This window comes from Microcaecilia unicolor, chromosome 1 (assembly GCF_901765095.1).
Source record: "Microcaecilia unicolor chromosome 1, aMicUni1.1, whole genome shotgun sequence".
Lineage (NCBI taxonomy): Eukaryota > Metazoa > Chordata > Amphibia > Gymnophiona > Siphonopidae > Microcaecilia > Microcaecilia unicolor.
The window spans coordinates 64,248,233-64,275,177 of NC_044031.1; the positions used below are offsets into that span (position 1 = coordinate 64,248,233).

At 41.9% G+C, this 26,945-nt stretch overlaps 1 protein-coding gene across 2 annotated transcripts in view; it reads left to right on the forward strand.

The window, feature by feature from the left end:
- The window catches only part of OXSR1 (oxidative stress responsive kinase 1), a 258,627-nt gene that overhangs the window by 54,176 nt on the left and 177,506 nt on the right, over positions 1–26,945 (forward strand). For both annotated transcript variants that reach the window (XR_003941568.1, XM_030198016.1), the window contains exon 5: positions 21,382–21,437. Coding sequence is in view for 1 of the 2 variants with exons in the window: in XM_030198016.1 (XP_030053876.1) it covers positions 21,382–21,437 (56 nt within the window). In the remaining variant the exon portion in view is untranslated. The remainder of the gene's footprint in view (positions 1–21,381; positions 21,438–26,945) is intronic.

Consider the following 26,945-nt stretch of genomic DNA (forward strand, 5'->3'; position numbering starts at 1 on the left):
GCACTGTGAAGGTCGAAGGGAATGAAAATTGTATATTGTCCAGTATGATCATTGGTTGTGCTGTGTTGCTGGGCGTGGGGATTTACATTGGATTGGTGGGATAAGCCTTTTTGAAGAGGTTGGTTTTTAGTGATTTTCTGAAGTTTAGATGGTCGTGGATTGTTTTTACAGCTTTTGGGAGTCCATTCCATAGTTGTGTGCTTACGTAGGAGAAGATGGATGCGTAAGATTTTTTTTATTTAAGTCCTTTGCAATTTGGGTAATGTAAGTTTAGGTATGATCGTGATGATCCGATTCTGTTTCTGGTTGGTAGATCTGTGAGGTCTGTCATGTATCCTGGGACTACGCCGTAGATAATTTTGTGACAAATGTGCAGATTTTGAAGATAATACGTTCTTTGATTGGGAGCCAGTGCAGCTTTTCTCGGAGGGGTTTAGCACTTTCAAAGCGTGATTTACCAAATATCAGCCTGGCAGCTGTGTTTTGGGCGGTCTGGAGTTTTTTTTGCAAGTTCTTTACATCCCACATAGATTGCGTTGCAGTAATCTGCATGGCTTAGGACCATTGATTATATTAGGTTTCGAAAGATTTCCCTTGGGAAGAAAGGTTTCATAGCAATGCACAAGCTAGAAACATAAATATTAAAACTCCTAATAAGGTGTCACTAATGTCCAGTCAAGCAGCTTTACTCTGCCTGGTACTTCAAAAGACCACACACAAAAGTGGAGAAAAAAAGACTTCAATTATTCATGTACTGCTTATAAGCCAACAGCTAGAGCATATTGTAAGCCATTATTGGTTAGAAAAATAAAACTTCCACTCATAGTAACATTGTATGAAACAAGACAAAGACTGCAATGACACTTAAACAGGAAAAAATAATAGTGCTGGTTATGCAAACCACATCAATGACTTGTCAACTGTAGTTATCTCAAAGTTTCTCCAACTGACAGACCCGACAAAGAATCCTTGTTTTGCTACAGCTGCTTCAGGAGATAAATTCCTGTTACATGACCATAGTAATCCAAAAGATGGTGTCTATTGCACAGATGCCAAAATTTAAAGCATCCCATGATTCCATACTGCTTACCAAGGACCAATCAAAAAAAAAAAACTGCAAAAATTACATTAAAAAAAAACCCATTTTGGTTCTATAGTGCTAAATTATATCCAGTGCTGTTTTTTGTCTGAAGCGTATGCTAAGATCTCCTTGACAATCCAATTGCCATAATTGTTCCAATGCTATACAGTTAGTGACCCAAAATTATGAAGTTGCTGTTTACAATGAGCTGCCATCTTTTCCAGTCTCAAGCAGGACCTATGTTCAAGCAACGGGTCTTCAAAGGTTGAGACGTCTAGCCAATATAAATTGGAACATATGGACACTAGATCAGACATATAACCCCAGCTGACTCTCACATAGTGGAGCATCTTCTTTCATGCTTTGCCGGTCTTGACGGATTCATAACAAGTATCTTCAAACATGAACAAGCACATTGAAGAACGTCTCCATCTCATATGGCCCTTATGGCCAAATATTTGCTGATGACCCATTGTCCACACCATCATTATGTCAAAGCCAATCTCCCAAATTGTTTTGAGAAAGTAAGTTTTTATTTTCTCATCAGCAAAACTACAACCATGTACTTTTAATACTCCAGAATGGGGGAGATAATAGTTGTGGCATAAATGCACAGGAGGTGAGCCTTTAAATTGAAAGGAAGCTCTGGAATGAGTGGGATAGAATGATGGTGGAAGGGTACAGACTCGGTATTAATGTAAGGAATTTTTTTGAAGAAAGGTTGGTGGACCTGTGCAATGGTCTCCTGATGGTGGAGATGAAAGGCTGTATCTGAATTACAGAGCATGGGACGAGCACATAGGATCTCTATGGGAGAGGAGGGGATTGTAGACAATGTGAACGGGCACATTGGATAGGCCATATGATCTTTATTTGCTGCTATCTTCCGTGTTTCTAAAATGTCATGACTGTACTAATATAGAGGATAGAATAAGATTCTCCACAATTTTATTAAATGAATGGAACCCCCTGTGCTCTGTCTTAAGGTGGATCAGCTTCAAAGTTTAGTGTTGGGACGTAAGACAAGCCATAATAGGTCAGACAAATGGTCTGTCTAGCCTAGTATCCTGCTTCCAGCAGTGGCTGATCCAGGTCACAAGTACCTGGCAGAATCCTAGTGTTAAATGCCATTTAAAGGCTCGGTGATTACTGACAATCATGTTTGGTGCTATATCCAGTTATAAAACTATGTAGTTGATCATCACAAAGCAGATTCTGTTGAATATTTAGTCTTTGTTCCCATTTTTTGGGTTCTCTATAATGACTGCTAATGAATTGTACCTTACCTTCATCAAGCTATTCTTTAAAAAAAAAAAAAAAAAAAAGTCAGGGTTTCTTCCACCTACTGGAACCTGACACTGATTTGATGTATATTTCCTTTTGTCATCTGCCTAGTTCCTCAATAAAAAAAAGTTATATTTTTTTTATCCATTACAACCATAATATTAGATTTCCTATATTTAGTCACTTCAGCCCCCAGAAGAACCAAACTATCATAGTGATAAAATAGAAGGGCTACAAAAAAGGTATATGGATTCAAATATCAGTTGATGCTGATTAAAGTCATGATTTATAGTAACAAAATTGTAAACCTCAGTATAAAATGGGTTGACTATAAGAAAGTGTCCTGCTATATTTGAAGAAATTGCCTTGATGTACAGTTAACCTTGGGTTGACAGTGTACAGGAAGTTCATTATAAAAATGTGACAACTAGACACGATTTGTCCCTCTCTGGATATTGATATTAGAAGTGGCACTAGTTCTCGTTTTGTCTGGCACTAAATGATTGGGCTGCAAATGTAACTTTAATCCCCAAGGTACTAATCATGTCCCGATAATAGTGCACTTACTATTTGTGAAGCTATACAGATCCCTATAGCTGTCATTTGACAAAACGCAGTACTGAAGTGTTTTCCAGGTGATATCAGGATGCTTTTGATCTGGACAGATGTGCAAAAGCAACCTGAATGGAAAACTGAAACTCTGTGACAAGTCTGTAATATTGCAAAACCTTATATCTGGGAGGAGAATAAAGTGCATCAATCCAGCACAAATTAATGAGGCATGATAGCTAATACTACTGAAGACTGAAATCAATGTTGAAAAGAGCTTTAACATCAGTTTTTAATCCCGATATTCCTAATGCAGCTTTGGAATTATAGACTTGCTTCATAAGGATTTTGAATATTTGTAAGAACCATTGTATGCTAAGATTGCACATCCCAAGAGCTGGAGGAGGAATGGCTCTTAAAAAGATAGATTACACTTATAGAGCTATTCTAGGCCTCCACAGTACTTATCAACAGACCAAAGTACTCTGTTCTGAATTACTAAAGTAAACAGTTAGTCTGTCTCATCCTCTGGATTTAGTGTGCACCTTTTCAGTAGTAGCAAAAGCAAATTATGTTCAGGTATAGTAGGTTTTTCCCTGTCCCTAGAGGGCTTACAGGTGGAAGGTTAAGTGATTTGCCCCAAATCACAAGGCGTTAGTGGGATTTGGACCCTGACTTCCTTAGTTAACTCATTATCCTAACCATTAGGCTGCTACTTCGCTGCTTAAATATAGACATTTATTCTAATAGAATGGATAAGAATCTACCAGCATATGAGGGGAAAAGCAGCATTCCATTATGTAGCATCCCACCATCCCAGAACCTGTGGGATAGTTGTCTCAGCTCAGTTCTCTGTTGCCACCTTTTGGTTGACGGACACAACTATCCCACAGGTTCTTGAATAGTGGGAAGCTACGTAATGGAAGGAGAAACTCTGTCTTGCCTGATAATTTTCTTTTAGTCCTCACTATTTCAGAGGCCACCCAAGGTTTCTGAGATGTTTAGTTGGTGTGAAGTAATGAATCAAATAGCAACTGTCACCTTTCATGTTGTTTCATGCTTATCGCTTCTTCTCTACAAGTTGTCCAAAGATGAGGACCGCACTTTTGCTTGTCTGGTTAGTGTTAAGTTAATGAGTTGTTTAAGGTTGTGTTTGTTCAGAGTTTCTCCTTACTGCTTTTCTACGAAAATGCTGAGGAGCTGGGCTGCATGTCAAGCGATGTCTCAGCTCAGTTTGCAGTTCTGTATCTCCACCTGCTGGTTGATGGACACAACTATCCCACAGGTTCAGGAATAGTGGGAAGGACCAAGGGAAAGAAAATTATCAGGTAAGACCTAATTTCTCCATTTACGCAAGTGAGAAACCGAGTATCTAACCAGCCAACAAAAGTGACTATAGCACAAATAAGAAATCAAGTAAATTTACTTGAAGTTTGATGACAAAACCAAAGGAGAAACAAGGTACCGTAAAGGAAGGATAAAAAAAAAGTACTAAGGAATGCAGAACAAACGTTAAAAAATATAACTTTATCAATTATATTATAGTGATCATAGTAACACAAACCAACATGACCATGTTTTGACATGCCTACATTGGGGAAGGAAAACTATACAAGATGAATTCTATGAAGCTTGTTGAAATCTTTAGTGACCATTAATAGTTACACTTGTCATCTTTTTTCATGTTATACACAGATTTCTAGAAGATAATCTCCTTTTAAGAGACTGGGCATCCAAATGCCAATTGACAATGTGAGCAAGTGTAAAATGATGTATGTAGGGAAGAGGAACCCAAACTATATAGCACATGATGCAAGGTTCCATGTTAGGAGTCACTGCCCAGGAAAAGGATCGATAGGTTTAAACCATCTGCTCAGTATGCAGCAGCAGCTAAGAAAGCAAGTAGGATGTTAGAACTGATTAGGGAAAGGAATGGATAACAAAAGTTGTGAATATTATGTCCTTGTATCACTCCATGGTGTGACCGCACCTTGAATGTAGTGTGCAATTTTGGTCAATGACCCTCAAAAAAAAAAAAAAATATATAGCAGAATTAGAAAAACACAATGAAAATGATAGCAGATAGGATGACTTTCCTATGAAGAAGCTGAATAGATTAGGGCTTTTCAGCTTGGAGAAGTCTGCTGAGTGGGAGGTATGATGGAAATCTGTAAAACGCGGAGTGGAGTGGATTGGGTAGACATGAATCACGTTTACACTTTCCAAAAATACAAGGATTAGGGGGTACAGAATGAAGCTACTATTTAGTAAATTTTAAGACAAACCAGAGAAAATATTACTTGTGTAAATAAATTTTTGTAATTGTGTTGGGCCCAGTCTCTAGTTTCTGCTTTCCTCTGTTCTCTCAATTTTGTTGCAGGGTCCTGCATTTCACATTTCTTCTTTTTTAATTCATCTTCTCTGTGTGTTCCTATCTGCCTTGTCTAGCATATCCCTTCTGTGTCCCTACCCCTATCCTCCTGCCATGTTGAGCACCCCACCTGTATGTCCATATTCTTCCCCTCTTTTTGGCATCACTCCTCACTCTTCTTTTCTTCCTACACAGGATTCCCTAGCATTTTGCCATCTATTATTTCTCTCCTGCCCCCTTCCCTGGTGATCCAGCAAGTGTTCCTATTTTCAGTCTCTCTCCCCTCCCCTACAGGTCCAGCATTGCTCCCTTTTCTTAATTCCCCCATAAATCCTAGTATTCCCCCCCCCCTCTTCCTCCCTCTGTGGGTCCTATATCTAACACCCCCAACACACCTTGGCCCATCAACCTTGCTCTTGTGGGTAGCAATTACTGGCTAAATCCAGAGGTCAATATTCCATCCTCGTTGTTCTTAATCTTTCTGCCGCTTTTGACACTGTTGATCACAGCATACTTCTCGATACCCTGTCCTCACTTGGATTCCAGGGCTCTGTCCTTTCCTGGTTCTCTTCCTACCTCTCCCTCCGCACCTTTAGTGTTCACTCTGGTGGATCCTCTTCTACTTCTATCCCTCTGCCTGTCGGCGTACCTCAGGGTTCTGTTCTTGGTCCCCTCCTCTTTTCTATCTACACTTCTTCCCTTGGTTCATTAATCTCATCCCATGGCTTTTCCTACCATCTCTATGCTGATGACTCCCAAATCTACCTTTCTACCCCTGATATCTCACCTTGCATCCAAACCAAAGTTTCAGCGTGCTTGTCTGACATCGCTGTCTGGATGTCTCAACGCCACCTGAAATTAAATATGACCAAAACCGAGCTTCTCATTCCCCCCCCCCAACCCACCTCCCCGCTCCCCCCGTTTTCTATTTCTGTTGATGGCTCTTTCATTCTCCCTGTCTCCTCAGCTCGAAACCTTGGGGTCATCTTTGACTCTTCTCTCTCCTTCTCTGCTCATATCCAGCAGATTGCCAAGACCTGTCGTTTCTTTCTTTACAACATCCGTAAAATCCGCCCCTTTCTTTCCGAGCACTCTACCAAAACTCTCATCCACACCCTTGTCACCTCTCGTTTAGACTACTGCAATCTGCTTCTTGCTGGCCTCCCGCTTAGTCACCTCTCCCCTCTCCAGTCGGTTCAAAACTCTGCTGCCCGTCTCATCTTCCGCCAGGGTTGCTTTACTCATACTACCCCTCTCCTCAAGACCCTTCACTGGCTCCCTATCCGTTTTCGCATCCTGTTCAAACTTCTACTAACCTATAAATGTACTCACTCTGCTGCTCCCACACTCGTCCTTCCCTACACCCCTTCCCGTGCACTCCGCTCCATGGATAAATCCTTCTTATCTGTTTCCTTCTCCACTACTGCCAACTCCAGACTTCACGCCTTCTGTCTCGCTGCACCCTATGCCTGGAATAAACTTCCTGAGCCCCTACGTCTTGCCCCATCCTTGGCCACCTTTAAATCTAGACTGAAAGCCCACCTCTTTAACGTTGCTTTTGACTCGTAACCACTTGTAACCACTCGCCTCCACCTATCCTCCTCTCTTCCTTCCCGTTCACATTAATTGATTTGATTTGCTTACTTTATTTTTTGTCTATTAGATTGTAAGCTCTTTGAGCAGGGACTGTCTTTCTTCTATGTTTGTGCAGCGCTGCGTATGCCTTGTAGCGCTATAGAAATGCTAAATAGTAGTAGTAGTAGCAGAGCTGAAAAATGTTGTCTCTGGCTGTCTCATTGCCTTCCTTCTGCCATGTTGGAGTCCACCAGAAACAGGACGTTTTGTCAGGCAGTGGCAGAGGATGGTTGGAATGGTGAGAGAGATGGGTCGGGAGGTGGGAGGAAAAGGGAGCTAGAGTGATGGTGGACAGTGGGGGCGAGGCAACACTAGTCCTGGTCCTTTCTCATACCTGCTGTAAAACTCTTGGTAGCATAGAGGAAACAAAATTGCAAAACAGTCTGTAAAGCTTTCTTGAGGTAGATGGGGAGGACACAACATTACCTGAGTTTATTCTTCTCAATACACCTCTCGGCATTTATATCTTATTCTTTACTGCCACACTCAGTCATACCTGTGGACTAGGAATGTTTCTGCTCTAGCCTTTTCCTCATCTTGTTCCTGTTGGGAACAAGACAGTTTCTTGGGAAAAGGAGAAGAGGGAAGATATGATAGAGGTCTATAAACTGAATGGAGTGGAATGGGTAGACGTGAATCGCTTGTTTACTCTTTCCAAAAATACATGGACTAGGGGGCACGCAATGAAGCTACAAAGTAGCAAATTTAAAACGAATTGTAGAAAATATTTCTTCACTCAACGTATAATCTGGAATTTGTTGCCAGAGCATGTGGTAAAAGCAGCTTGCTTAGTGGGGTTTGAATAGGGCTTGGATGGCTTCTTAAAGGAAAAGTCCATTATTAAAATTGACTTGGGGAAAATCCACTTCTTATTTCTGGGATCTTGCCAGGTACTTGTGACCTGTATTGGCCACTGTTAAAAACAGGATGTTAGGCTTGATGGACTTTCGGTCTGTACCAGAATGTCAGTACTTATGTACCTTGCACAGCAAGGAAAAGACCAACATTGTGCTTTCACTATGTCCCTCCTGTCCTTTATGCCCCCATTCCTAACGGCTGCATTTTGACTTTAGGGCAGAAAAGAAAAGGGCTGGAACAGCTAGGGTAGGTGCTCTGCAGGGTCTTACACTCATCTCTTCCCTTGATTGACAGGACGGGTTAGGGAGCAGAGTGACTTTTTGCTATATCTACTCCAAGCTTATTCCATACTTTTGTGTTCCCTATGTGCTGCCTGGGATGAAAGGGCTGTAGGAAGGGTCAGAGAGCTGCTGTTCTGGGTATTGCCTGATAGTCTGAGACTCTTGCACCATATTTGTCTACTTTGAAGTTGCATCAATGACAGATAATGCTGTCTCCTCCTTTTAATTATCTTGCACTACTAGATGTACCTAGTGCTGTATGGATACATGTAAACCTTTGCTTTGTGGAGCTTCCAGTCCACTCTAGAAAAGTCAAATGGCTTCAAGAAATCTGATCAATGCTTGATTATTGCTGGTAATGGCTGCAAACAAAAAATCTTGTATGTTATGTAGATTTTATTTTCACTTAATAAATATTATTTTCTGTGTGTACAGTGTCTGGACATGCATTGCCATTTACAGGTGGTTATATCTAAAAATTTAACAACCAAGAAAATCCAAAAATTGGACAGAAAAGAGGCCACCATTCAATCCAGATTAGACATTCAATCATATTATACAATGATAGGCATAAGCAAGTGTTTGCCTTTAACCCAATGGTTAGAACAATGGCATGAGAACCATGCACATGCTGTTCTCACTTACCTTTGCCATTGTGTTTTATAGGTTCTGTGTACTTCTCCAGGGCTGTCGTCCCCACCCAAATCCTGCACCCTGGAGTTAATGTCAGCAGTGCCAAATATTAAATATTACTTCTTTCTGTGGAATAGTATTCAATTATTTCTTGCTTAATTAAGGGCCCTGCTCACTAAACTTAGCACGCACTAATGATACACACCCATTATATGCCTATGGGTGTGTCTAGTGTTAGCATGCTATAAAGTTTGTGCGCCTACAGTGTCTCTTAGTAAACAGGGCCCTAAAAGTTCTAGTGGTTCTTGACACCTGAAGCCTTTGTACAAGAGTGTGATCTAACCCATGACTTTCTCCACTTCATTAGAAGATCACGAACCAGCCTGGAATAATTCATTTCTTTCCTCTTTGAACAACTTACCTCCAAAGAGAACTCAGTGTTTTCCATTAGAATAGGAGAGAGCCAAAGCTGCCACAATGAACCTAAATGGAGAAAATTTTGTATTTCTAAATCCTTCCTGGATTTCAAGAGCATGGCATATTCTTATTAAAGTATTAATAAAAGAACAAAATAAATTTTACTCTTCACTGAATACCAGGGTTCTACGTGTCTTGAAGTGTTATGGTTTTGTAAAAGACCTAACAGCATTCATCTGGATCTGCCTCTGAGCCAATTAATAATTTATGTGCTGCAGACTTCTCTCATTTCTCAAGAAAGATACTTGCTCCAGCAGTTAACTGATATCTATCACACGCATCCACCCTTTGCTTTCTACCAGCACTCGATTCAAGTTCTTTAGCTGGGAATAAACCTCTTCCATATGCACTTTGTCCAGCCTCCTCTACATAGTTTTATCTAGCTTTTGCCCTCCTCCTACTTTCACAGTTGGTGGTGTGTGAAAGTCTGGAATAGGCTGTTTGCCATACAGAATATCAGTATCGTTTGTATTCATTTCCATTTTTTAAAGTTTTGCATGCTTAGCATTTGTGACTTCCTGCACAACGATTCTGTAGTGCTGGAATTCCCTGCCCAAGTCACTAAGATCCCTAACATTTCACCCCAAATTTCGGAAACACCTAAAGACATAGCTATTCAAAAGGTTACTACCCACACATAACAAAAACAAACACTGATCCTCCACAACCCCTCCCTAAAACAGCCAACCTTCCCCTCCTTTATCCTCATTCAAGTCCGTCATCTGGACCCCACATTATCTCTATTAACCTAGTCCCTCCACTAGACCTTGTATGCAGGTAGCTAACCTATAAAATTCACCAAAATTTTCTCTCATAAGGAACCCTTTCAGGTCCTCTTCCCACCCATCCTTCCTCGTAAAATGTAATTCTCTCCCTCCACTTAACTTTCTGTAATTCGCTATCTCTTCTAACTAAAATTGTAAGCTACTTTGAACCAAACACGTTTGGAAAATGTGGGATATAAATATCGCTATAAATAAAAAAATAAATGCATGTTATGTGAAATTGCAATTTATAGATCAGTACCTGTTATTCAATGTTAATGTCACTTAGCAGCTGTTTAGATGTATCAATGGCATTATATGATTAAAGGTATTTAGTTTTTGTAAAATGTGGCAAGATAAATGCCCATTTGTTTGTATTTTAGTGATGGTTACTATTTAGTAGGTCAGTTTTTACTGTTTTGGACAGCCTTACACTATCCAGGCATTGAATGGACCAACTTTAGAAGATGGCTGATAACCACTTGATTCCAGGCTGCAGTGATTGTCCCTGTCAGGTCTCTGATTCAGGATGAGGTTGGAATGTTTCATGCCATCATTGCTTGATTGGATTCAAGTCTGAGGACTGGGTTGGCCAATCGAGGGAAAAAATCATCTTAGATTTCTTTGTCAACAACTGCTTTTGCTTGATGACAATAGGGCATTACTATCCTGGAAAATGTAGTCATCTAGAAAAGATTTCTCTCCTGATGGAATTATGCAGTTCTGCAGTACCTCAAAGTATTTCTTGGCATTTACTGTTCCAGATCATTTGTTAGATTACCGTGTCATGTAGACCCAAACCATGATCAACTGATGTCAGACACATTCAAACATTCTTGCTTTCAGTCTTCACCTGGAAATCACCTTACATATGTGCAAGCCTAGTCTCCATAGAAGCAGAAAGTGTGTTTTTTTTTTTTTCTCCTTGCATCTACACTCCATTTTGAGTTCCTCACCTGACTCTGTAGTTCCTCTGTGCCTCTGTCAGCAGCAGTAGCTTCTTGCTTTACTTCTCAATTCGTCTTCTGCCCACTGTAGAGGAAGAAACTGCTACTCCACAGTTGTCAAACCACTGCTCGAGTAGGTGAGGTAAGCTTGTGGTCAGAATTATGTAACTGTGATTAGCTAAAGTTGGATCCACTTTTGCTGCAGGATCTGATTCTGCTTAACTTTAGTATTTAAGCAGTGGACAATAAATGCATATCAAGTGTACAACATTTTTTGTGTTTGAAATAGAAGTGAACACTGAAACAGATAACATATGATCCACTAGAACAAGTGCAGTTAGTTGAAAAATTGCAGTTTTGAAACTTTAAAAGCATAAGTACATAGTACATAAGTATTGCCACACTGGGACAGACCAAAGGTCCATCTGTTTCCAACAGTGGCCAATCCAGGTCACAAATACCTGGTAAGATCCCAAAAAAGTTCAATACATTTTATGCTGCTTATCCCAGAAATAAGCAGTGGATTTTCCCCAACTCATTTTAATAAAGGTCTATGGACTTTTCCTTCAGGAAGCCGGCTAAACCTTTTTTTAAACTCTGCTAAGCTAACCTCCTTTACCACATTCTCTGGCAACAATTTCCAGAATTTAATTACACATTGAGTGAAGAAAAATGTTCTCAGATTCATTTTAAATTTCCTACTTTGCAGCTTCATTGCATTCCCCCTATCTTAGAATTTTTGGAAAGAGTAAACAAACGATTCACGTCTACCTGTTCCACTACACTCATAATTTTATAGACCTCTATCATATCTCCCCTCAGCTGCCTTTTCTCCAAGCTGAAGAGCTGTAGCCAATTCAGCCTTTCCTCATAGAAGTCGTCCCATCCCCTTTATCATTTTCGTCGCAATTCCACCATATCCTTTTTGAGATGCGGTGACCAGAATTGAACACACTATTTGAGGTGTGGTCGCAGCATGGACTGATACAAAGGCATTATAAAGTCCTCGTCTTTGTTTTCCATTCCTTCCCTAATAATACCTAACACACTGTTTGCTTTCTTAGCTGCTGCATCACACTAAGCAGAGGGTTTCAACATATGATCAGCAACAATGCCGAGATACCTTTCTTGGTCGGTGACTCCTAACATGGAACCTTGCATTACATAGCTATAATTCGGGTTCCTCTTTCCCACGTGCATCACTTTGCACTTGCTCACATTAAACGTCATTTGCCATTTAGACACCCAGTCTCGTAAGGTCCTCTTGTAATTTTGCACAGTCCACTTGCGATTTAACAACTTTGAATAACTTTGTATCAGCAAATTTAGTTACCTCACCATCTCTAGATCAGTTTTAAATGTTAAAAAGCAGCGGTCCTGCCACAAGACCCATGGGGAACCCCACTATCTACCCTTCTCCATTGAAAATACTGACCATTTAACCCTACTCTGTTTTCTTTTAACCAGTTTTTAATCCACAATAGAAAACTACCTCCTATCCCATGATTCTATAATTTCTTATGGAGTCTTTCATGAGGTAATTTATCAAACGCCTTTTGAAAATCCAGATACACAATATCAACTGGCTCACCTTTAGCCACATGCTTGTTCACCCCTTCAAAGAAAAAGATTTGGTGAGGTAAGAGTTTCCTTCACTAAATCCATGTTGGCTTTGTCTCATTAATCCATGATTTTGAATATGCTCTGTAATTTTGTTCATAAGTCTGTACCGTTTTGCTCGTCACCAACGTCAGGCTCACTGGTCTATAATTTGCCAGATCCCCTCTGGAACCTTTTTTAAATATCGTCATTACATTGGCCACCCCCCCCCCCCAGTCTTCAATACCGTGCTTGATTTTAAAGATAAATTATATATTACTAACAATAGTTCTGCAGGTTCATTTTTCAGTTCTATCATTGTCAAATTGCCCCATTACATCCAGATTTTTAAACTTCAAAAAAACACTGAGCTAATTATTCTAGACTTTGCACACCACTATGCACAAGCCTTACAGAAAATGAAACTCACAGTAGCTCTGCAGAATCCATTCCATAGCATCCCACAGATCAATCCAGGGAGGTGGAGATAGAGAACTTCAGAGGTTTACTATATGTGGTCATGTGCAGCCACATTAACTTTAGTATTCTCTCTATCTAGCAGGTGGATGGTCATAACCGTGCAGCTCTGGATTCATTGGTTCCTGGCCTGGTCCCCTGGGTTTTGTGGAGAGTCTGTGGTCTGAGGTGTCCCAGTCCTGGGACTTGGGTGCACACCTGGTGGTGCCAGATCCCTTCCTTTTCTCCCCCATCGCCCCCTTCTTTCTGCCTGACCGGGGTTTTTGGTTCTCACTTTTCTGACTTTAAAAAGAGTCTGAGGTTTCTTTTGCTCCAGTGTCCCCTCCTCCCTTAAAAAAAAAAAGGGGGGGGGAGGAACAGCTCAGTACCGGCTGAGGGGTGGGAGGATAGACTTGGCATACGACAGCGATTCCCTAGGGGGTGAGTAGTCATTACCCTACCTGCACCGGTGGGGGAGTGCAAAAGCAGCTCCCGGTGTGGGAGCCGCTGGGCTGCTGCTGTTTCCTGTGCCGGAGCTCCACTGTACAGCCTGACTCTGGAGCATTGTGTTCCTTCCTGGCTCATTTTGGTGGGTGCAGGGCAGTTGTTTTCTTGGGTGCACGCCATCTTTCCTGCCATTTCGCATAGCAAGGCTGAAGCGCTTGTGCTCCTGTGGGGCCTGATTTGCCTGTGATTCTGGCAGTTTTATGTGCAGGCTTTTCAGAAGATGTGACTGGGGAACTGTGGTGTATCGTTCCCAGTTTCTTCATATTTGGTATTTAAGGGCTTCTGAGAAAAAGGCCTGGGGCAGTTTGCAGACTTCCTTTGGGAGTCCTTGGGCCTCCCACATCTTTTGAGTCTTCCGCAGCTTCCCAAGGGCAAGGTTGGAGGCCCAGTAGACCTGTGCGGCTGTTCTGTGGCAGCGAGAGCCTTAAACTGCAGCTTGGAAAGTACTGACTATCTGAAAGTCTTCTGGTGCATATGCCTGTGCCAGGGGCGTAGCCAGACAACAGATTTTAGGTGGGCCTAGACAAGAAAGTGGGTGGGCACCGAGTGTTCTCCCTCCCCCAACCACCACCAAAAAAATATCTCAGCTGGTGGGAAAATGCTTCTTTCTACTTTGGTAGTCTGCAGTAGTTGTGCGCTGAAAACTGAGAATGCGCAGATGCTGGTATCGTAGAGAGTAGTGTTTTCATTACCATCAGGGGGAAGTCTTCAGCTGGCCGAGCTTGGGATTCCCACCAGCTACCGCTAAACGTGTGCTACTGTTGGATGGGCCTGAGGCTTAAATGGCAGGCCCACCTGTGGTTATGCCACTGGTCTGTGCCTCACTAGGTGATTTATGGTTTGGGTGTACCCTCTTATAGTTGCACTAAGAATATTTCTGGACCTTTTCTTGAGGAGGTTCTGGGTGTGTGTACATCATTAATGGAGGGGAGAAAGGGATCAGGATTAGGGATCCTACTCAAGGGTTTTCACTCTTTCTCTTTCCCTTTCTGAGAGCATGGCAGTACAGATGGGGTTTAGTTAGTTAGGCTTAGGGCTGTTGACTGCCTGTTTCTGTGAGAAAATGTTACATTTTGAGGCTACTACAGGCCTCTCGGGTTTCTCTTGGTTTCCATGGTAATCCTGCACTCTGTGCTCCCATAGTGGCATTTGCTCTGTGTGCACTGTTTACATCAAATTAGTTTTATTCAGGAAGGTGGCTGGCCTTTCTGCCTGAAGGGTACGTGTTCAAAGCTAGTTTATCCACCCTATTAGAAATCATGGACTCAGCTGTGTTTCCAGTGGGGCATATTTTATTTCATTTTCTTACTGCTTGCCTGGCCAAGCAATTCTTGCATGACTAGAACAGTTATCACTACTACTGTACTAAAGATTGCCCTCCTCTCTCTTTTTGCACACTGATACTGGCCACACCTTTGCATTCTAGCCCTAGCTACCCCAGTATCTGCAGTACACCCAGTACCTCTAATTACATCTATGGCATTTTTGGCATATTTTCATGGTACGGGGCACATAGATTTCATGAGGAGTGGGTGGGGAGCTGCTTCAGTATAGAGATAGCTTAATGTTGCAACCAGCTGAGTGAGCACAGTGCTCTAGAGGTGCCACTTCACGACTTTCTGCAGTGCGCAATGGTTCAACAGCCATATTCTGCTGCGCCATCTGGCTCTTGTTCTCAGCCACGCTTGTTAGCTCCAATGCGCAGCAGTTCTTGTGTACAGTCACATGCCAATTCTTGACACTCTGCAAGAAGTTAGTGCTGGCTTAGACATCAGACCACTGATGTGGCTTCCAAGTCATATTTGGCAGCCTGCCTTTTGGAAGTAATCTTGGGACTGCAGAAAATCTAGGACAGTTGGGTAAAGACCTGAGGAACTCCCAAGTCTCGGAGATTGCCAGGGGACGAGTTCAAGGATGATTTTTAATCCTCTCGGTTTTGTCGTAGATTTTGTGAGGCCAGGAAAACCACTTTCAGGGTTTCCACTTCCACTACGACATGCCACCTGGCTGCTGGTAGAATGAGCTTGGTTTCAACTCCAGGTCTACCTATGCCAGCTGCATCGCCCAATGATGGAGTCTCAGTTCACTCCTCAGGCAGGAGGACTCTACAGGTTTCTGGAGTGACCAAGATTGCCTCAGCTTAACGTGTCTTAGTTTTTCTATCGCACAGTTACAACCTGGACTTCATTACAGATTTTTCTTAGTCTACATGCAAGCTCAAACTCTAATATCAGGCAGTTCTTGCCATCTTGCCAACGGTTCTTCCTTTACTACTACTAGGCATAGTCGAGTCAGTCCCCAGTTGCAATTGGGGGAATTGGAAGTTCCCTTTGCTTTGTAGTTTGAACCAGGGAGCTTCCTTCCAGCTGAGTTTGGACATCATAAAGAGTCTCTAGAGTATTTATTGTCAACTTTTCACAATGGAAATCTTGCAGTGTGTAATAGTTCAGTCTGGGGCGAGTTTCTAGCCACCCTGGACCTTTAGGAAACTTATTTTCATATTTCCAGTACTCCTTCCCACAGAGGGACCGTAGCGATTGACCATGTTATTCAGCCTTTCCACATTACCAAAGACATTTTTTCAAGGTCATGGTGATACTGGTATCTTTCCTTCATGAGGATGGATTGCAGGTTCATCCATACCTCCTGATTGGCTGATTTGTGGCGCTCTCTCTATCGAGAGTCTGCAAATTTCATCCAAGGTACCTGCCCTTCTTCAGTCCCTAGGATTGGCAATCAGTGTTACCAAGAGTCAGTGGTTTACAGCACAAATCTTGGCTTATTGGGGAGTGATGTTCCATATAGGCTTGGGAAGCCCTTTCTTCCTTTTGCCTCTCAGTAAGAGGTGCCAACCCAAGTCAGGTTCTACTTTCCCTACCAGGTCCAGGATATGGAAATAGGTTCAAGTTTTGGGCACAAGGGTCTCTTTCTTGGACATTCCCCCATTGGCCTGATTCTGTATCAGACCACTTCAGGGGTTCCTTCTCTGCTTTGGTTCCCATCTCTATGGTTCCCTTCAAGCCAACTTAATCTCAATGGGTGATTTTAACACAGCCTTCCGCTGACATTTCATATGTTTTCTCTCTGGAGGTGGCTATATGCAGCTTGTAGGTTGCTAGGGTGTGCCGTAGCTGGCGGCAACAGATTTCAGGTCCCTTAGAGAAGGCAGACAGTCGACCGCCTCCTCACTTGCCAGATGTGGAGTCGAAGCTGGCTTACTTAAGTTTTCTTCTATGATTTGTTTCGGGCGTTGAATAAGCAGACATTTTTGGCGGTCACAGCCTCTCATTTGATGTGGTTGTGCTGCTGGGTGGCAGATGCAGTTTCTAACAACGGCTTATTCAACTCCCTTTTCAGGTCAGCTATTGTTTGATTACTCATAGACTCAACGTCTTCCTGAGGATGTCTACACGTTCTTTTCAGTCAGTTTAATGCTTGCCCTTATCTTTTTAGGACACCAGGACTATCATCCAGGGCAGCCTAGTTTTCTTCAGTGATCCAGTTCAGGTAGGGACTCAGAACTCCCGACTTCATCCGTTCGAGATCCTCCAGATTTCTACTGAAGGGGTGACGAGGCACACAGTCCTGTCTTTTCTGCATACGGTGGTTTCTGATTTTCATCCCATTCCACCTTTTGTCTCTTCCCACTTCTTGGACATTCACTATGTACTCCTATACTATTTAGAAGTGACCAGTGAGTTCCGTTGGTCAAATTTTTGCTTCATGCTTTGCTCAGGTCCTTTTGTAAATAGGCATCAGTATAAAGCTGAAGGACTGATCCGCAAAGGTGCCATTTTTTTCAAAATCAATTTAGGAGAGCAGCTGCTCCCCTTGCACCCCACCTAGCTACATTTCTGCATAGCGTGGCAATGTTTGGGGTGACCCACTGAGCAGAAGTGACTTCCTCTATAGCCTCATGCACTGCTAAAGACTGACGCGGTCTTCTAGTGCTTGCCATTTTAAGGTTAGCAGATGCAGTGGTGGCAGGAACAGAAGCAGACATATTCAGAACCTGGAGAGCCTTAGGTATATAGAAAGGCAGCGACTCCTTACGAAACACCCACACTGTGATGGGATCATCAGATTCCTGACCTGTTGAACAGAAATGCCTCCTAGCATAGCCTCATGCTGTCCTGTGGCTGGTCACAAGAAAGGTGATCTGGTTTCGAGAGCCATGGGGGGCTGCTGAGAGAGGCAATTTCTTTGGCTGACCTCTATATGGGATAGTCTCTCCTGTTGTGGGTGGCAGCACTTTCTTCCAGATTGCAGTTGACTTCCGAGTCCCGTCTGGCTTTCATGGCTGCCCTTTGCAGTTCGGCCACTTGGTCCTCTGTCCTGCCGTGGATGGCTTTTGCAAATCATTCTCTTGATTTGCTGTCCTTCCCTTGCTAGGCTGCAGACTAGACGTGACAGCACATGTAGCTACGGCCTGTGGTGCATCACTTCAGTCTGCTGAGGTTGTACCCTGCCCCACGAGGACTGTTTTGGTACATCTCGCAAGTCTCTGGATTGATCTGTGGGACTCTATGGAAGGTAAAATTAGTCCTTACCTGGTAATTTTTCTTTTCATTAGTCACAACAGATCAATCCAGAGGCCCACTCTTTGTGGTTCTGGGTTGAGTGTTTTCTTCTAGTTACTACTACTACTTAACATTTCTAAAGCGCCACTAGTGCTTCAGTTTCATCAGGTTCCTTCATTTGATTTTTGGCTACATAAAAAAAGGCAAATCAAAACGTAGAGGAAACCTTCTGTTTTTACCCTCCCGCAGGGAGATCATTGTTCCCCTTTTCATTATGCAAGGGTGTCTGAATTTTAAGAGTGCTTTCTCTTTTTAGGCTGATCAAACTTGCAATAATTTACCTTTACCTGTTAAAAATCAATCTTTCATAAATATTTGAAAGCTTTTTCAAAAATATTTATAGTGATATTTTTATTGAAAGTCTGTTATGTTGATTTCTTTTGTAAACCGCTCCGAACCGATTATTAGGATCTAAAAGGATATAAATGCCTGAGATTGAGGTTATCTCTAGCTTTGACCAGCTTCTTGGAAAATCCAATTCATCTAACCCTTAGTGGAAGATCATAAACTAAGTAGAAGTTTAGCTATGAATTACCAGCCAATTGTCAATCTTCGTTTTGTGTCCAAGCTAGCAGAATTCTTTGTAGCTGGTCAATTAAGAACTTAAAACACCAAACGGGCTTCTGCAAACACTACAGTACAGAAACTGCTCTAATAGGCATTACCACCGTTATTCAGTCCCACTTGGATCAAAATTAGTATGATCTTGCTTTTTTTTTTTTCTTAGATTTATCTGCTCTGGAAACTTTTTTGATTTGGGATATTTTTTTTAAAGGATCTCAGGGATGTTCATAGATTGGTTTTATTCCTACTTGTTGAATAGAACTTATTCAGTTTTATGGCAAAATGCTACTTGTGAGCGGTATTTCTCATTTCTAGGGGTTCACTTCTGGCTCCTATTTTGTTCTTAGTTCCCCTGGCAAACCACATGTTCCCTTTTTCAGTGAGAAACTTCTTACCATTACCACATGGTAATTGATAATAAAAATGTTTACTTAAAAAAAAAAAAAACAGCCTTTGTTTTATCATAGTTTAATTTCAGTCTGTCTTTTTCTAGATATTACAGCGCTTCTTAGGGTCATTACCTTTGTTAGTTTCCAGATCCTTCTAGAAAGTTCAGTGAGGTGTGATGTTGGATCCCTAGCTGAACTTCCATCTCCATGTATCTCTCTTCTCCTTCAGTCTAATGCCATAGAGCCTGTTTCACCACAGGAAAGAAGTTGGGGTTCTTATTTCAGATATTCTCATTCCAAAGACAACTGAAAACTTCCACCCCTTTCTGAATCTTAGAGATCTGAATCAATTTCTTTTCAAGAAAATTCAAAATGAATACTCCTTTCTCTGTATTGGATACTTATTTCTCTGTTTTACCATCTTTAAAGAATGGGGACTGGCTGTGAACCCTAGATCTCAATGATCCATATACGTACATACAGGGGTGTCTCAAGGGATAGTAGCGCTCTAAGCCAACTTACTTAGGCGGTCCTCCCCTCCTCCCCCAATCATTGCATTGCTTCTGGCACTTCCCTCCCTCCCTCTCCACGGGTTAGGCACTACTCCCTCACCTATCTCACTCCCCTGTTGTCTGGGTGGCAACAGTAGCAGCATGATAGGCTGCCTCCGGGGTCTTCTGCATCCTGCCCACGGGAAATTGCATCAGAGGAGGCAGGACAGAGCAGAGGGGAAGACCTAGGGGCTGGCTGAAGGTAGCCTTTCATGCTGCTGCCATCGTCATCAAGGGTGACCATTTTTTTACAGGACCGAGGGGGAATGCGTGATGACAGAGCAATGCCAGACCTGGGGGGGGGGGGGGGGGGGGGGGGGGGGGGGGGGGGGGGGGTGGAGAGAAGACGCTTCACCTGTAGACCAGGTGTGGTTAGAGCCTGGGATTTTTGGTGCCCTTAATCACTTGTTCCCTGGGCCAAAGCCTTGCCTGGCCCAATGGTTAAGCTGGCCCTGCTCATATACCAGTCCACCCTTGCTATGTGATATGCCAGAGATCACCCTTTGGATCGTTTTCAATGCAAGATCCTTTCATTTGATCTATCGTTGGCTCCCACAGTATTCACAGAATGTCTCCTTGTGGTAGCTGCCTATCTCCACAAGTAAGGTTAACTGGTTTCTGGTAGTTTTTCCCAAAATTCAGGCCCTAGCCCTCGGGGACAAAACAGTGTATCTAGGCTTTATCAGTTTTCAGATATCTACTTTGTTCCTCATGAATACCGTTTCCTGTATATGCACTAGGGCTGTACCCAATATTTGGCATCTGTTTGGCCCAAAATAGTACCCTGAATACATTATTTGTATTCAACAAAATTGTGATTTAAATTCAAATATGAATAATCGGGGTCACTACTCACTACTGTGCTAAATTCTACTGAAATAAAAATTGATTTCTGACTTCACATTGCTGCTTTTATTATTTGTTAAAGCTCAATATCCATTATTCATATTCAACCAAATATTTTTCATTATTCATATTCGGCCGAATACTAAAACATTCTAATTGGTACATCTCCAATATACATCATTCTAGATACAAGCAAAAACCTTTCTCCTGGAGGACTGAAAGCAGGTCTTCATTTCGCTTTTCTGCAATATATAGTTAGCCCCAGTGGTGATGTCCAGAACCTGCTTGCAGATATTGGTTGACGTTGCTACAGCCATTCATGTAGGATTTTTGGCTTGCCTGAAAATAAAGTGGTCTTGTTAGTACCTCAAGTCCCAATGAAATCATCACTCCCATCCTCTTTCTGTCATCATTGGTACTTTGATTCAATTCAGGACTATATTATAGTGGACATCCAACATTAATCTCATTGAGGGCATTGCCATAGGGCATCAAATAGTTTAGCAAAAAGGTACTATATGAAGTAGGATAAGCTAAAAACCAAAGAGGTTTAAATACCATTGTTAACTTGCAAAAATAGGCAATTAGTTTAAAATACTGTAAAGCATACTACAAAAATCTCATAAATATAAAAAACCCCCCACAAAATATATCAAATTTAAAATTAAGTAAACTACATAAAATATATATATGGAACATTTTACAAAGTATATCAGCATAAAAATTATCCAATTAAAAGAAAATCAAATGAGACTATAAATGTAATTTGTTATAGCATCTAGTACCACCTCAGCTTATAATATCCAGGATTCACAAGGGTTAAAATATAATGCTTGTGAACATGCTGGCAGATAGTTCTTCAATTTGTGAAAACTAGCAGGGCAGTGGAAATGGACATTAATACAAAGTTGGGATTTAACTCAAGATATTAAAATGTTGTAGCTGTGAAGGGTTGTTAAGCAATATCTTTGAAGGTTTAGAGGGACTCATTATCACTTGTTTTCCACAGGGATGTGAAAGCAGGGAATATTCTTCTGGGAGAAGATGGCTCAGTTCAGATAGCAGGTACTTTTCAAATTTGTAGACTCAAACTGGATGTAGGCAGGACATATAACAGTGTAAATTGTTTTGAAATGTGCATAATGTTACAATGTGTTTCTCTGTTAATTACAAATGATCTTCTTGTAACCATTTATTGTAGCTCTAGCTTTAATATACTCTTAACAAAAATACTGTGCTATAAAAATAAACTTTCAATAGTTCCCGAAGAAGTCACACTTGGTGGCCCTTTTTACTAAGCTACATTAAGCAGCTAACACAGGGTTTTCAATACCGTAAACAGTGTGGGCCCACGTTACTGTTTCCTGTGCTATACTTGGTCTTTGCATTAAGAATCCTGTTAGCTGGCTAATGTGGGAGTAGGATGGGATTGGGGCTTGACGGGGGCGGGTGGAGATGTGACTGGCTGTTACAGCACAAGGGATATTACCACCTGATAGTTATTATGACTGCTGGTAGTGTGGCTGCACTTACCACCCCCTTTCCCACACACACACAATCCCCTCTCCTGACACTGTTAAGACCTTTGCTCTTGCTCCCTCCCCATGTAAGTAACCACCCCCCCATTGGTTGAAACTCTCCTGGATCCTGCTTCAACTTAGCATTGGTGGTCAGTGATGCCAGGCAAGAGTGGGCCCCCTCTGTTCTAGCCTGGGACTCAGCTGGTTTATAAAATGGCTGTCTTGAGCCAAGGAGATAGTTTTGTGGGTACTGCTTCTAGGGAGCATCCTTTCCATATAAGGAGAAACAAGCCTTGTATGGAAAAGATGTTCCTAATGTTAGTGCCACAAGACTACTGCTACGGGTCACAATGGCTATTTGTTTTTCAGCCGAGGCTGATATGGGAGCAGATGGTGCCCGCTTTCACATGACACTACTGACCACAAATATTGAATTGAAGTAGGACCCCGGTGGGGGGAGGGGGACAGAGTTTCAACCAGGAGGGGGTGCTTATAAGATGGGGTGTTCTAGGGAGGGGATCAGAAGTTTTAACTGGGTCAGAGGAGGGGATCTGATTTTATTTATAGTTTGGAAATAAAAGGTCCCTTTTACTAAGGTCATGGCATATTTTGATGAAAATAGGTAATGTTCAATCTGTAGTAAAATATATATATACACACATTTCTCATATGTAAGAGGTTACCTTTTCTTTTCTCATCTTGAAAAAGCATAGCTGTCACTTTTTATTACACCAGTATACCCCAAAGATATCAGTCCACAAGATCAGTTTTGTCCTAGACTGGTACAGATATATATATACCTCTTGGTGATACCGATAAGCTCTGGTTGGTGTAGCTTTTTATATGTTAAGAGAAGTATAGAGTTAGATACTAAAATTGGGTTTTTGTTTAAGGGGTCTGCTCGAAGGAAAGCAAACCTGAAAACTGAATGCGGTTAGGATTTCTAAAATAAAACTTCCTTAACCTATTTAAGAATAATTGTCATTTAGACATGTACATTGTACATATTGCTAAATCCTGATTTTTAGAAACCAGGATATATATGTCTAAACTGTGAATATGTTGCAATATGCACAGGGCATATATAGTCTCGATTATCCGACGTAAATGGGACTGACCTGTTTTCATATAACTGAAAAGTTGGATAATATGGAAAACAATAACCTCTTAAATGTTTGGAAAACGTACTTTATGCATTAAAAACAGGCATTCGGTATCTGTATTTAAAATAGTAACACTAATCAGCAATAAGAAAAGAAAAAAATTGTATAGGGCATGATTGTGCTTCTTGTACAACAGGCAATTTGAGCACAAATTTACAGAGCAGTATATTTCACAATATAGTACTGTTCAAAACAGCAATTATACGGAGGCAGTGTGAACAAAAATACAGAACCGAGCAAGGTAGCCATATTTTATCTACTGCATGTTCAGCCTCACTCGAGTTGTCTTCTACAGCAGACAATGTGAACAGAAATACAGAGCTCACTGCTTTGTCTTCTCCAGTCAATAACAGTATGTGAAGCAGATATCAAAACAGCAGAACTGAAACTGGAAACTCTCCAAACACCAAGTTTGCAGGCAAAACAGATCTAAGAATGAGAGTATGAATAAAGTGCTGTAAGTGTAAATGAACAAAGAGGAATAGGTGTATGTACAGTACCGCATAAAACTCATTGTGCACAAGAATCTTACCATTGTTCAATTTCTGCAAAAGCATGGTCTCGGATCAAACATGGTTCACTGGTAGGAAAAGCAAGGTCTCAGCTTAAAACATCTTTAATGTTTACTTTCTTTAACATTTCCTTTGTTAGAACCAGTGTCTCAAATCAAAAATGGTTTCCTCACAGGAAAAAGTGGGGTCCCAGGTCCAAAATCTACTGTACATACAGTAAGTACTGGAAAACTGGAAGAGAAGCCACACACTTTTTAATGGCGATGAGGGGGGTGCATGAAGGAGTATCAGCTGCAAAGCATGGTTCCCTTTCAGAGAAGCACAGTCTTGGATCAGACATGGCTTCCTTTCAGCAGTTGAAGCTGGAAAACAGGAAGAAAAGTTTCCCTATTGTCCACTCTGTACCTGATGGAAATGAAGAGGGGGAGTGGGGTGGAGAAGCATTACAGGATCCCAGATGAGACCAAAGCCTATAGGAGAGGACCTGAGGGGAAGGGATAAAGAGGAAGCACTTTCCCTTAGCTTGCCACAGTACACATTGTGTACAAAGTATGGTGAAGGGGGAAATATCAGGAATGTGTGAATGCCCCTTTAAAGGCTGGGGGATGGGATAGGATTCCTGAGACTCCAACAAGGTGGGCACTTGCTTCAAGCAGAAGGATTAATAGAACTATTGGGAGGTAGCTGAGAGAGTCTTGCAATTGCAGTGAGCCAGGAATCCAAGCCTATTAGGGAAAGCCTAGCAGGAGGGGACAGGGCAAAAGTAGGACACTTTCCTAAAAACATACACAGTAGATAAGGGCCCCAAGAAGTGAAGTGGAGGAGTCTCAGCCTGGTGGTCCCTAAGACGCTGGGTAACCAAGGGAGGTAGAAGCCCAAAGCTCCAGATCTCTAACGAGACTAAAATAGTGGAACTAGATAACAGAGAATGAACCCCACGGGCATGGGAGGGTATGGAAATTAAAAGATGTCTGAGAAGTATTCTTGTTTGTATTGAATAATGCTGTGGAGCAGTGGGGGCAGACTGCAATAAAATTCTTGGTAAGCAAGGAGATGCTGCTTAGCAAGCCAGGAACGCTTGCCCAGGACGTTTGCAGAGAACATATGATTGCACTATGAAGATATGCTGCTGAGCCTGCAGAGTAAATGGGCTATTTGGACTGTTTGTGTGAGAGACATTGCCTAGGGTATTGGAGGTGGGGCTGAGCTCCAAGCAGCCATGCTGCAGGAACTAAATGCAGCAGGTTATTGTGTGTACCACTTGCACCGTAGAAACAGCTGGGAAATGAAGGGATTGGAAAATAATTGCTGTTGCTGATAGTTTTAAGCTGGGAGCTGCCTGCAGCCTAGTTCAGTAGTTTTGGAACCCTTGTACAAGTTGAAAAGTTGGGAATCACACTGGGAGAAGCCTTGCTTAGTGCTTGAACTGAGCTCTGAAAGTAAAATAAAAACCAGAATGGAATATTGGAGGCAAAGTTTCCTGTGGTGTTAAGAGGTTGCTAATATGCTGGGGCAGAACTTTTAGCCCTAATGAAGCTGTTATGAGAAACTGAATGAAGTTCGTTGCTGATAGAATATCAAAATGCAAGGTGAAAACAAAATCCTGGAGTAGAATGATTGCCAGGCTGGATCAGATTCTGAGTGGAAATGCACTTTCTGACCAAGCAGCTATAGTCTATTATCATTTATTCACGTGTTTGACATTCGCTTTTTCACTTATCCACATAGGCGCAAATAGCAGCAGCCATTTTCCATGCGTGGTATTCATGCATTTGCAGACATGCTCCTTTTTGCATTTTGCTTGTTTGCTTCTGGAAACTGCCACCAAGAATCCTAGAGCAGCCAAGAGGGACACAGATGGCTTTAAATCTTTGCCTCCAAAAACTACAGGTACTTGCAAAGTGGAATAAATCCGATGACCAGATTAAGATGACTGTTTTCATCTGAATGATGAGAGACAGTGAGAAAAATGGACTTGCTCCAGGGATCAGAGTCTGTGGCAGTCCCAGGACTTTTCACCAAGTAATACAGTTTGCTTCTGGAAGTGTCCTAGAGCAGCCATGAGGGAGACAGTAAATGACTTTTAATCATTGCCTCCAAAAACTACTTGCAAAATGGAATAAACATTTAATCTGATGACCAGATTAAGACAAGAACCATTTCCATCTGCATGATACAGTACAGTTTGCTTCTGGAAATGGCCACCAAGCGTCAGCGGGGTGAGTTACATGCTACATGTACTAATTGTAAGAGAAACATGTGATGCGTCTTGGTGACAAAATGTGTGTTTAGATAAGCTTCTTTACAGCATGTCTGCTGTTGGCTGTGAGTTAAATGAATCAAAAATCCAATCCATCTGGCAAAAAGAGGAAGTGATTCAGCAGTCTGTTCATGAAGCAGTACCAGAAAATTGTGTTGAGTCAATGGAAAAGTGGTTACATTTGTGAATTATATAGAAACTAGTAAAGAAGCCCTATTTCTGATGCAAATGAAACGGGGGCTAGCAAGGTTTTCTTCTGTGTGCATGTGGGAGTGTGTGTGTCCCTGCCCTCTCTGCCCTCTCTCCCCTCCCCCCTCTGAGTCCTTCATTGTTACAGAGAGAGCGATTTGATTTCCTGCTTTGCTGTTTTCCTTCACTGTTAGTGTTAGAGAGAGAGCGAGGGCGGGGCAGACACTCATGGGGAAACCGGATATCTCTCCCCCTTCACACTTCCGGCTGGAGGCTTCATAGAACGTTGGTGTTGCCTTTTATATATAGAGATGGGGGGAGGGAGCATTCTGGACAGCATTGCTGTGAGGATGGAAGCCAAACAGATTTATAAACATGTCACCCAGTCAGGAAAACGTGAAACCCTTTTCTGCTAGTTCTGGCTGGTTTGTGCATTTTAAAAGGTGATATGCGCTTAAAAATATAAGCCTTTGAGGCAAGGCAGGTTCAGCTGACGGAGATGCTGTAGAAGAAATTAAAACATTGCTGCATACATCTAATAGTACTATAGAAATGGTAATAGTAGTACTGTGCACTTGAAAATGAAGACTGTCTCAGCTCGACAGAGCTTACAAATATAACCAGAACAAATAAGGGATTGGGGAATTACTTAAGATGAATGAGAAAACAGACATGGGTACTGAACAAGTGAATAGGGGTTAGGGTTTAAAAGCAGCCTAAAAAAGGTTGGCTTTTAGCCTAGATTTGAAGATGGTCAGTCTATTCCAGGTGTATGGTGCAGCAAGATAAAAGGAACAGAGTCTGGAGTTGTCAGTGGAGGAGAAGAGAATAGATAAGAGATTCACCCAATGAACGGAGTTCCTCCCGGAGAGGAGTGTAAGGAGAGATGAGTGGAGAGGTGCTGAGGAGCTGCAGAGTGAATGCACTTG